The sequence below is a fragment of the Rhodnius prolixus genome, unplaced genomic scaffold (assembly GCF_049639745.1).
Source record: "Rhodnius prolixus isolate KJV_2025 unplaced genomic scaffold, Rpr scaffold_5, whole genome shotgun sequence".
Lineage (NCBI taxonomy): Eukaryota > Metazoa > Arthropoda > Insecta > Hemiptera > Reduviidae > Rhodnius > Rhodnius prolixus.
Genome location: NW_027411624.1, coordinates 13,881,811 through 13,895,320, shown reverse-complemented (window position 1 = coordinate 13,895,320; position 13,510 = coordinate 13,881,811). Strand labels below are relative to the sequence as shown.

At 33.1% G+C, this 13,510-nt stretch overlaps 1 protein-coding gene across 11 annotated transcripts in view; it reads right to left on the bottom strand.

Annotated features, from left to right (window-relative positions):
• Positions 1-13,510, bottom strand: part of Eph (Eph receptor tyrosine kinase) — a 675,653-nt gene that overhangs the window by 57,708 nt on the left and 604,435 nt on the right. For all 11 annotated transcript variants that reach the window (XR_012461180.1, XM_074137247.1, XM_074137254.1 and 8 more), the window contains one exon: positions 866-1,151. Coding sequence is in view for 10 of the 11 variants with exons in the window: in XM_074137247.1 (XP_073993348.1) it covers positions 866-1,151 (286 nt within the window). In the remaining variant the exon portion in view is untranslated. The remainder of the gene's footprint in view (positions 1-865; positions 1,152-13,510) is intronic.

Here is a 13,510-nt window from a genome sequence, read left to right as displayed (position 1 = left end):
TATACCATTATTAGTGACAGCCAGAGAGTGCGTTGTGTAAATTATCACATATACACAACCAGTCTGCAGGAATGAATCATATTATCGCAGGGATTGGTAGAAATTATTGCCATTTTTAAGGAGAAGGGGGTCTGCATTAATTTTTTGTGGGTAAGGGGTCATTGTGGTATAAAAGAGAATGAAATTGTTGATACACTTGCAAAGGAAGCCACCAATAGTGGGTGTAATGGCTAATTATAAATTACCACACACCGATATCAAGTGTACAATTATTGCAAAAGCAGCACTACAAAAATGGCAGACAGATTACAGTAATGGTAATAAAGGGAGATTCTATAAAACTATGTGTAGATCAGTTACCTAGACAACCATGGTTTAAGGGAACTGTCACTAATAAATGGGTTGTTACGACAATAAGCAGGCTGAGAGCGAACCACACGGTGTGCGGATCGTATCTTCACAGGATCAACAAAAGGTCCTCTCCTCTTTGCGTAGACTGCAATGAGGAGGAGGATTTCAAACATATAATAATGGTTATGTATTAGAAAGGAAACTAATGTTTGACGACATATACCTACAGGTATTTAGATGCACCATTTCGCTACGAAGACATAATATTCTCCACCAACATCTACTTCTTTGGTAGATTCCAAAAGAGTTTTGCTAAGTAATATCCAAAAATGTTTTTAAATACAAATACTTCCTGATCTATTGGCAAACAATTCGTAGGCACAGAAATCGCCTTAAAAACTTCTTAAAAAAATAAAACATTAAATGTGAAGTATTCGCTGTTAACTTTAATCGCTAAAACAAAATACAACAAACCGCTAACTAAAATCAATTGAATAACAATAACCAGACTTACCAATCAACTTATAGCTTTCTGGCTCCCATGGTGGTGGCTCCCTGGTCGCAGCATCAAATTCATAATACAGCAGGCTGAATGTTTCCTTGCAGGACAACGCGTTGCCAGGGAATAATGAACAGTCTCTTATAGTAAATTTAATTTCAATATAAATTCTATTCGCATTGCCTCGTTCCACGAACGGTGTCCATAGCCAATTATTTACACTGTGATAGGCCACATCGCACACCACGTATGATCGCCAATTGATTCCTTTTTCAAAATTTGTAAAACTCTCTTCCACCCACTGTAACAGAAAGAATGAACAAAATATATTAGTCTTACAAATTATTATTCAAATCTTCAAAAAATTTGAAAGCAAAAAAAAATTAAATTTAAATATGAGTAAAGAGCTACAATAGTCTTGGATTTAAAAAAATATTATTTCTTGTAATTACTGTTCATTATTTTTGGTGACTGAATCATAGTTTCAATGATATATGTTACATATCTAAGTCAGAAAACAGTCTAAAATTCTAAACTGACACCAACAATTTATACAATATATTCGCCAATTTACTGCAAAATACTTGGACGATTGGCAACACTGACTTCCTGACAACCTAACACAATCACACACAGACCGATCACATTCAGTCCATGAACAGACACGAAAGAAGACACACCTATCCACTAATGATGTAAAACAGTATATTGTAAATTAGGTAAATATTTTTGTAAATTTTCGTTACATTATACATATTCATTGTAATATAATTAATGGGTAATATAATTGTTAACGCACTGTACAGCCCTGAAGATGACCTAGTCTCTAGGTCGAAAGCTCGGCAAAATAACGTTTATAATGACTGAAACTGGCAATAAATTTTTCAGCCTATTATTTCTTTTCCAAAAATAAATTAAAAAAACAAAACCATTCTTGGATTAAGCTTTCTAGCAAAGATCTTTCACATAATCTTTAAGAAAACACATAATGTGAAATTTAGACTGATGTAATTTTCAAAAATCTTTGCAAAGAGTCGGATAAAGAAATAAAAAAGACATAAAAGACAATTATATTAATATTAGAATTGCCAAAGTAAGATTGCACATAAGTCAGAACTTTTAATTAAAAATAGCACCCTAATTTTCACCAAGACGTGGGATTAGAGAAACGCTTAAGAAGAAAACTTAGAAAAGTTATTTTAAGAAGTACAATTTTGGGACTACCTTTTTATTCTGAGAAAATCGCGAATTATAACTACAGTTTCGATGAATTAATAGAGGAAAGAAAGCTAGAATATTTTGTTTTGAACTCGAAAAGCCATACTGAGAACTGTCTCAGTGATATTGAAGCGATGTAGTGACAGAATGTTTAAGGGTTAAAGGTAAAAAAGGTTCAAGAATTTTATAGAATAAGTTCTAAAGTTCAAACAAATATAATTTTCTATTAAAGAACAATTAAAATTAACAACACAACTTAAACTAAAAAAAAAAAAAAATAGTTAATAAACGTTCAAGCTAGAGCTAAAAGAAGCAGAATTGTCTGTGAAGACAGCACTGCACGTGAACCTTATCCAGCCAACTTAGTGAACTAACCAGCAATTAAGGCGTCATTCTTCGTTCGCTTACAATGCGGGTAGATATTGCGCTGGTTAAATCTAAAAAGATAAAATATGTCCCCCTTCTTTAGATGGAAAAGAGAAATTTGAAGCTAACAGAAAATATTAGAAAACCAGCGATTGGTAACTATAAATAAAAGCTAGGTAATAATTTAAATTAATAGTTGCATACTATTTTGCATTTAATACTGTTACATTGTATAGTTCTCTTTAAAGTTAACTCAGTTGAAATTGTGGTTATAGTACTAGGAAATTATAGGAGTGTGTTTACATTTTAAAAACTTCTAATTTAATTACGAATAAGTTTTTAATTACAGACAACTTAAATTTAATTACAGTAATAAACATTTAGTTCAAGTAATAATATTTACAAAACAGTGAAAGAGAAAGAGATTATTGTTTCCTAATTAAAATAACTACAACAGAATCGTTTTACAAATGGTTGCCTCTATTCCAGGTAAAACTAGAAGTTTAATTGTATTTAGTACCACAATGCTGCAACAGTGACAAAAGTTTATTAGTTAAAAAGATTTTCACCCATTATCAGAGGCAGTGAATCAATTTTGTGCATAAATTACCTCCATAAAGTGTACATCATTGTATCCTCTATTTTGAGAGATAAAGAAATGGACATGTGACGCAAACAGTCCTTAGTGGAGAAGGAAAGACCACATCCGGGGGGATGCAGTAGAATAGTATGAAATCAGCAAGCAGCTTTACAGCTATCATTCCTCTGGGATTACACAGGCCGGTTTTATAAATTAGAGCGATGAATGAAGAATGTAAAAAACTAAGTTGGTATTTTATCTCCACGACGAGCTCGTAATCGTTGAATAACTCAATTTAAATAAATAAATAATAACAGTAATAAAAAAGAATAGATATAAAAGTAATGACGTGTACAGTGGCCAATATTTACTTCTGTTATGATTTTTATATTCGCACATTGACATTCTATTATTTATTATTATTATTAAAAAGCCAAGAATATCATGAAACCTTCCATCAAGGCAAATAACATGTTTTCACCAAATCAATTCTTGTCTTAATATATTTCCAAATATTTTCCAATTTAATTATTATTTACTCAAAATATTCAGACTGTTATGGTCTACAAATGTTTACGTTTTCATGATCTTCCAATGCATGTGGACCGAGATATTGACTTAAAGTTTGGTTGTATTTTAAACTGTGAAAACTTTAGATGCCATTATCTCCAAACCTAATTCATTGTTTGGTATTCATCTTTTACACAAACATAGAGACTGTTATGGTCTACAAATGTTTAAGATTTCATAATCTTCCAATGCATGTGGACCGAGATATTGAGACTTAAAGTTTGGTTGCATTTTAAACTGTGAAAACTTTAGATGCCATTATCTCCAAACCTAATTCATTGCTTGGTATTCATCTTTTACACAAATGTAGAGACTGTTATGGACTACAAATGTTTAAGATTTCATTATCTTCCAATGCATGTGGACCGAGATATTGAGGCTTAAAGTTTGGTTGTATTTTAAACTGTGAAAACTTTAGATGCCATTATCTCCAAACCTAATTCATTGCTTGGTGTTCATCTTTTACACAAATATAGAGACTGTTATGGTCTACAAATGTTTAAGATTTCATTATCTTCCAATGCATGTGGACCAAGATATTGAGACTTAAAGTTTGGTTGTATTTTAAACTGTGAAAACTTTAGATGCCATTATCTCCAAACCTAATTCATTGCTTGGTATTCATCTTTTACACAAATATAGAGACTGTTATGGTCTACAAATGTTTAAGATTTCATTATCTTCCAATGCATGTGGACCGAGATATTGAGACTTAAAGTTTGGTTGTACTTTAAACTGTGAAAACTTTAGATGCCATTATCTCCAAACCTAATTCATTGCTTGGTATTCATCTTTTACACAAATATAGAGACTGTTATGGTCTACAAATGTTTAAGATTTCATTATCTTCCAATGCATGTGGACCGAGATATTGAGACTTAAAGTTTGGTTGTACTTTAAACTGTGAAAACTTTAGATGCCATTATCTCCAAACCTAATTCATTGCTTGGTATTCATCTTTTACACAAATATAGAGACTGTTATGGTCTACAAATGTTTAAGATTTCATTATCTTCCAATGCATGTGGACCAAGATATTGAGACTTAAAGTTTGGTTGCATTTTAAACTGTGAAAACTTTAGATGCCATTATCTCCAAACCTAATTCATTGCTTGGTATTCATCTTTTACACAAATATAGAGACTGTTATGGTCTACAAATGTTTAAGATTTCATTATCTTCCAATGCATGTGGACCGAGATATTGAGACTTAAATTTTGGTTGTATTTTAAACTGTGAAAACTTTAGATGCCATTATCTCCAAACCTAATTCATTGCTTGGTATTCATCTTTTACACAAATAAAGAGACTGTTATGGTCTACAAATGTTTAAGATTTCCAGTAAGTGTGGAGCGAAATATTGAGACCTACATTTTATTAGTCTTTCACTTGTATATAGATGGGGAAGTTTATTTTTAATAACAATTTTTTTGCTCATATTGTATTGTGTATTTTGTATGTAGAATTTATGAATTCAGCTGATATATGGTTTGCATTAACTTAGATGAATCGTCTTCTTATATGCATATGGATGCAAGTCGAATCTTTTTATTCATTCATTGTGTAAAGGAAGCAATGTATAAGAAGCTTATTCACTGAAAACAGAAGGAAAATCATCTCTTTTGTAAAAAGTATAGATATATTTAAGTGTGTGTGTGTGAATAAAAGCAGGAAGTCTAGATGCGTGATCCCATTAGAACTGTATCACGTTTCAGGATATCCGATCAAACGCGCTGTTGCGTACAAACTATAGTTTTTACTAAAGCTTTTTTTTAAATAATTTATTATCTGTTTTTTTTTGTTTTGCTTTATAAAAGTCATATTATGGGAGTTCTTAAATAACGGATCAGGTTGAAATCTTTGCTTTGATTTTTGATTTGTACGACGTGTAGATGAAGTAAATGTAGGTTGAAAAGTTGGTGTAAAGATATTTTTTTTTTTTTAATTTAATCACTGACCCAAAACTCAAGATTCCTGAGAAATAATATCAATGACTGGCCAAGAACTGCCATTATCTTACTTTTAAATCAGTTTTACTTCAGTTTTATCCTTTAAACTTCCGCTTCTTAATTATTTAAAAGTACAAAAGATCTAGTTAAAATTACGAGTGGAAGAGTAAATGGTACATGGGAAATGCAAAAGAGCTGAATGGTTTTTCCAATTTTTCGAATTTACAAAGCAGTTTTACTAAGGGTTTCTATTTACACACTTACGACACAATGTATTCTAGATACTAATGAAGTCAGAATATTTTTGTCAGCAATATCAATTGTACCGGGAATGGGAATGAAATCATATAGGAGCCGTTTATTTTGAAAGTGGGGCAAGTCCATTTTTGAAAAAAAATGAAGATAATGGTAATTATAGATAAAACTTAGTATGATCTTTTTATCTGTAAACAATTTAGAGTCAAAAAAATTAAGAATCCTAATATTTGGGAGATGGAAGTTTTAGCTCTTAATAATATTGTAAATATGTTTAATTTGAAAATGGTGCAAGTCCATCTTAGGTTGAAATTATTTAACCGTACAGCAAAATTTAACTCCGGTTGCTGTATGGTGAAGCAAATGTGATGGTCTATCTATCTTTGATATTGGTAATCGGTGATTCTACAATATTTAATAATAATAAGTACATCTTAATTTTGTGTTTCGATAATAACACCAACATCGGGAAATTTTAGTACCATTGGCTCTGAAAAACTGTAAATTTTATAACATTCGACTTATATTATCGGCTATCAAGTAAGTTGTGTTGTTTTGTGCTCGGAGTACGAAAAAAAGTTTCATTATTTGAAAATTAATAACGGATTGTGGTTTATTTTATAAAAAGAAAAAATGGCTGAAACTGAAATGGTAATTATAACTCTGATGCATCTGAAAGTGAATTTGGTAGGTAACAAAAATAAAATAAAAATACTTTTCTGGGTAATAACGCCATTTCAATAAGATCCTGATTTGCAGGTAATTTTATTATTTTTGTAGAAATAAGACCCATGACAATCGGTAATAAAAGAAGAATCTTGGAATCAGAATCTGAATACGAAGGCAATTCGGACCAAAATGATTCAAAAAAAGAAGAATGTTGAACTATTGATTAGTATTTTGTTTTTATTGTTAAAAAAAGACTGATACGACTGATACCATTTAAATCAACAATTACAATAATCCATTAATTTTGAAAGTGAGGCAAGTCCATTTAGTTATAATAAAACCTTTATTTTTCTTAGCCAGCACTATAAACACTATTGGATTATAAACTTACATTATCTAACACCACAAAATACAAGAAATATGTCTATTAATATTTACCAATATTTTTAAATTTATTGAAACGCAAAACCTTAAATATCTCGAAATAACAAAAAATGGACTTGCCCCACTTTCAAAATAAACGGATATTATCCATAAACAATTACCTCTGATTATAATGAACACATTTAAATATTAAAGTAATCTTTATTAAGGCAAATTCTGAGATTCAAGAAAGAATTTTATTATTTGAGACTGTTAAACACTAGATTTTTCAATAAAAGGAGTTTCGAAATCTCTTCAAATTACCATAGGGCGTATAAAAAAAAAGCTGTAAGCAATTTTGTGGGACGTTCCCTTTTATGAAACCTAAATTTTCCTATTTTAGATCCTAAATTTTGTACTAACTAGATTAAAAATTATATTTTAATGAACACCAAGAATGAAGATGCATTAGATTTTTAATAATCCATATACTACTCATTCTGAAAGCTTTATAGCTTTTTTCCCCTAAAGGGAGGGGTCTTATATGGGTAAGTTTTTTTATAAAAACTATGGTAGTATATTTTTAGAAAAGTTAATACAAACAGAGGAAGATTGGAATAAGGCGGAGTCACTTCATAAGGGACCACCCGGTAACTCGTAGTAGATTCAGATAATCTATGCAAATACCTTTTAAAAGAGCAGTCTCGTGTGTATGCGTTTGGTGGAACCAAAAAATAAAAAAAAATTAAACTAAAAAGTTAATCAATTTTAAGGTAGCTAACTTTAAAAGAACAACCTTCTAAAACATGAAGCTTTAATTAATAAAATTGTGTTAAGTTGTTTTAAAGTTCTCAATTAAGAGCTGCATAATCTCTGAACTTTTTACACGAACACTGAGCTTCCTCTTTATCTTCATTGAACCCAAAATTCCAAAAAAAAAAACAAGTGAACATGTATATAAAGGTATATATTTATTCTATAATTTCGACCCCATAAATTGTACAAAATCTCATTTACATTGAATTAACATTTACTCCAGGCTAGGCTAGGCTTTAAATCTTGCATAAGATTCATATAATGGTTTAAATATTCACCATTAAAATAAATTTTTGCTTGGCTAGAGATGAAATCTAAATAATATTTAAATGAGTACCTCAACCTTAAACTGCTTCTGCTTATTATACTTTTAGTTAATCGTGCTTAGCTTCTCAGTTATCTGCTTATTTCTTATTTAAAGCCGGCTGGTTGATTGTCTAGGTTAAAAAATTGTTGGTGAAATTAATTACGTTTATCTTTTCACATTCTCTAATTGCGGAGTTCGAGAATGCATTACTGGAAATAATGAGTTTTGAAACCCTTTGAAAACTGGGGGGAAAAATTTGACTTTTTTTGGGGGGTGCACCAATATTTCGAAAGTGACATCAACAATTTGTGATAAAATTCGTCTAGTATTTTGCCTATTTTGAGTCTCCTTGACGATTGCTAACCACTTTACTCTATTTGGACGTAGCCATTTCATTAATTTTCCTTACGATTCTTCTGCAAAAACACCTTTTTCTGTTCTTTGGACGTCCAGATGATGTCCTTATCTGAGAAGGATACATCAACATCTTTTTCTTTTCTAACACGTACCGTTATAACGCCTCCGAATTTTTTTTCTCACTAACCAATCTCACCAAAAATTTGAAACTTTTGTCACTTCTCGACGTAATCTCCATGTAGCCTCACACATTTTTCACAACGTCGCCGCCATGTTTCCAATGGCCGCTGCGAACGCTTCTTTAGGAGTCTGTTTTGACCACTGGAAAAGTCGCTGATGCAATAGCGACCTGGCTGGTGAATGTGCGGCCACGGAGAGGGTCTTTCATTGTTGAACAACCTGACTTTGAAAGAGCCAAAAGTCGCTAGGAGCAAGATCAGGCGAGTAGGGAGCACATGACCAATCACTTCAAAGTCTTCATTCGTGGCACCCACCTGGAGGAGACACTTTTCACATTTTCAGGTCATCATGAAGGATTGTGTGCGCAGATCCCACGGAAATGCCATCTTCGGAAGCGATCTGTTGCACACACTTTCGGCGATCCTCCAAAACAACTTTTTCTACTCCGTCGATCGTGTGAACAGACCGACTGGTGCGAGGCCGAGATTGTCTTGGTTTGTTTTCACACGACGTTCTTTCTTCTTTGAACTGTCGCACCCATGTCTCACTCAACTGGCGATGTATTTCAATTGGTGTCACACCACGCAAATGGAGAAATCGAATGATTACACGCTGATCGAGTAATGAAAACGTCGCCATTTTTAGTATACAAAACAGTCCTTACTGTCGACGCTGCGGCTAGGGTTCTGTGTGCCGTACAGTGCTGTCATCTCTGTCACGCATTAACAAAGAGTGCTCGCTTATTTTAAAACAAACCGCATGTTTTTATCTGGAAATAGTTCTGAGAAAAAAATTCGGAGGTGTTATAACTTGAATGCACCTCGTAAGTCATTATTCTACTCAAAACCATCACTGCCTTTTAGATGAGTTACCTAGATTTCCGAAGCTTAAGTAATGATAGGCTTTATTAGTAAATTATACAATCTGAATTTCGTACAGCGACTGAAATTAGCTTTAGCTAACAGTGAAATTTGCTTAAGTTTTCAGGTGTAAGAATCAATATCATGAATTTTATGTATAATAATTATCGCTGTTATTGATTCAATTTGATAAATATGTAAAACTTTAAACTTCTTAGGAAAAACACAAAACCAAAAAAAGAAGCTTAAAAATGTAAGAAAATAATTTATATTAATGAAACGTCTGGTACAAAGTAGTTACACAGTAAATCATAACTATAATACCGCCTTGTGAAGTAACATCTTCCTTACTTTAGGAGGTTCTAAGCTTCTCCCCCACTTTGACAAGTCTTATACGGAAGTCATTAAAAGATTATAGGTGAGCGTATAAGGGTCTGAAGATGATTATATATATATATGTAGAAGAAGAAAATAGTACCTTTTACGTCACCTCAGGGCTTAAAATAGTATTTACGTTTAAAGAGAATAGAATCGAAAATTTATGATCTCGATTCAAACAAAATCCCGTTTAATATTATTGGTGGTAAGTATGAATAATGTCTTGTACCTTCCATCCAAAAAGAAAAACACAAAATTAAAACCAAAATTGTAGGGAAGTCTCAGCTCCGGGCAAACATAATGGAAAGTAATATTAAGAAATATTGTATTAATAACACATTTTGGAGACAATCAATCATTGATAGAATTCTAGTTCTCCAGTTAGACGTTCATACATTCGCACGGAGACCAATATTTTCTTAAAAATCACAATTTAAACTCAATTTGGAAATCAGGAGGATTGATTGTAGGGTATTGACCTTGACTTTCAGAGCAAGAGAATGTAGAAATATGTCTGAATATTGGCAATAATACGAGGTTTGTAAATTAAGTAATGAGACTGATTTTTTTAATTTTTTTTATTCAAAAAGAATTACAATTCTATATTGTCACCTTCAAAATAACTTCCTTCTGAAGCCACACAGCGCTGGAGACGTTTCTTCTACTCCTCATAGCAGTGCTCGAACTCCGATACTGGAATAGCCTCCAGCTGGTCGGTTACTCTCCGTTTGAATGTTTTCCGACTGTCCCAAAATGAGTCCCCCCATTTTCTGGAACGTGTCATTACTGGTGACGAGTCTTGGGTGTTTGAGTACGACCCAGAAACCAAGCGCCAGAGCATAGGGAATGACACTCTTCAACCTCTCCAAGGCCCAAAAAAAAGCAAGGATGGCGAAGTCGAAGATCAAATAGTATCACAAAGAGTTTCTACCTCAAGGTCAAACGGACCAATCAACACTTTTACTGAGAGGTTCTTGAAAAACTTCTCGAAAAAGGGTCATTCGTGTGAGACTAAACATCAAGAACAAGTTGGGTGTTGCATCACGATAATGCTACTTGTCACACAGTAATTTCAATAAACCAGAGTTTTTGGCCAGTAAAAAATTCCTGTGGCTCCTCAGCCTCCTTATTCGCCTCACTTGAGTCCTTGTGACTTTTTTCTCTTCCCGAAGTTGGAAAAATCACCTCAAGGGAACTGATTTTGGGACAGTCGGAAAACATTCAAACGGCTGTAACCGACCAGCTGAAGGCTATTCCAGTATCAGAGTTCGAGCACTGCTATGAGGAGTGGAAGAAACGTCTCCAGCGCTGTGTGGCTTCAAGAAGGAAGTTATTTTGAAGGTGATAATATAGAATTGTAATCAGTCTCATTACTTAATTTATAGACCTCGTACTTTAGATGCAACAAAAATTATTGATGAAAATCTATGAAATGAATTTAATACACTACAGACTCCATTTTGTATGGAGGAAAAGAAAAAGAAGAATCGAAAAGACTGTAACAACAACAAAAGTGCCTTCAAATAGGGCAATTGAAATCTGTCGATCGCCATCTGTGACGGAGACGAATTTTCTTTTTTCTTACAAATAGAATGAATAGAAAGGGCTGTTTCTCAATACTTTAAAACCCTCCAAACTTTTCTCTCCCTTCCAGTGAAGGAAGTTTAAGGGATTTCGAATGAGAGAAGGGTTTGGTAGTAAGGAGGTCAGGGTCTACTACAATCGAATTGAATAGAAGAGGGATAAGGAGAAGATGAAGGGAAAAAAGGGACATCATTATCTCTTTTTCTCTCTTAAAGTTAGCAAAAAAGGGCCAACAAGGAACAGCCGCGTCATCACAAATCCCTTTTCATTAGCTTCCAAAATGGAGAGGGATATTATTGCCAAGGACATGATAAAAAGGCTAGACCACAGAAAAAGTCAGAAAAAGGCAATCCACAAGAGTTCTTTCATTCCCTTCATCTACTTCTTTTATTTGACTCAGTGACCGTATTCTTCTGCTACCAACACTCCTCTCTTCGCTCAGGCTAAGTATTATGGGGTGGTGCTTCACAGACTACAGTGAAGTAAGGAATCACCGTTGCCATTTACAGCCAAGTGTAGTCGCGTTTCACACAAAATGAGCGCAACCTAACTTTTTAGAAAAATAACTGCCTCCACTTCTGCTACACTTCTTTTTTATCTTTAATCCTCTGCCTCCTAGTTCACATTCCTTTTTAATGTCAATAAAATGTACGCTGGGTGGATTAAAAATGCTTAAATGGCGTTTTATTATAGAGCTAGGGGGATAGCCTGCTGTGTACGTACTTTACTGTAACGATCTTTTAGTCCAAAGAAAATTACATTTCTTTCCCGGCCCCATCATCATTTTTTAACCTTTTTATCTTTAAAAATAAATCCTAACCAGAAATAACTAACAAACAAACAAATAGAAACAAATCTTTGATCTGTGTTTCAAGAGCAAAATCACTTTAATCCAGTCACTTTCTGATTTTTTTTTTTATAAACAACGAACTTCAATGATGTTCGTCCAAATCTGTTAAGTAATGGAAGTCCATCCTTTGATACTTCTTTAAATATGAATTCGTATTGGCTTATATTAAGGATTCAACTTAGCGAGGAATCGGTCCAGAACAAAAAACAACTCTTTTTGCCAACGTTTCGGCAATTATCAGTTAAAATTAACAACCCAATTTTCTATATTAACAACAGGTTACTTCTTTTGCTCTACTAAACATTTTAATTTGTTTAATAAGATTTGTTTTCTTATAAAATTTTATTATTGCCCTGAAGATGGTAATGAATTTGCCGAAACGTTGGCCAAAAGACATAGTTTTTTTTTTGGTTCTGATGGACGGATTCCTCGCTAAATTGAATCCTTAATTTACTTTTATTTAAACCTCCATCGGGCGCATTTAATCTGGGAGATGAAGAGGTCATTTTCTTGTTGATAGCAACTCAGGTATTTCTTAGAATGAGCCATGGCCCTCAGTAGCTTCCTCTTTTACCCGTCTTCTAACCAAACGGCCTGTCGGTGTTTTACTCGTGAGTTACGTATGTGGTGTTACTTAGCGTCCACCGTAATCTGTCAGATTAGTTGCGCCCGATGGTCTTATTCTTTGGATATTGAAATTTCTCAAGTTTTCTTATAAAAAAACTGTTACAAAGTACCATATTATCATTTAAAAGACAGTTTTCTACTTATTGACTATTTTTGCAACGAATGTCTTTTGTTGAATAATATTGAACAGAAAAAAGAGAAGGGGATTCGGAACACTAAACAAGCTTTTTTTTTAAATTTTTAGAAGATCAAGATGCGGATGATTTTGAGTGCGTATGGACAGGATAAAGTAACCAAATTGTCGGATAAAAAACCTACTTCTAGTGTTAGACGAGGGAGTACATAATATTTTATGGCATTTGCCTGGTTATAGTTGGGTGACAACGTCGGACAGAAACGTTCGGAGATGGTTCATGGCCATTCTTTCGCTCTTTTGAACATAGACGTGCATCAATGCGTAAAAAATTTCTTGGATAATGCTAATAAACCCAAATGTGCACCTCAAAATTAGGGATGACTGATTTCTCTATTCACATTAATGTTCTGTTCCACTTTACGAGTTTTTTTTTTGTTTTTAAAAATAAACTTTAACTGAACTTTTTCATACGTTTCCAAAACATTTATGATGAAATTAACAGCTATTGGGTCATTAATCTCACAGATTAGTTGCGCCCTTTGGTGTTACAGATTGCGCCCGATGGAGGGTTAAGTTAGATCTAAATTTCTATCTT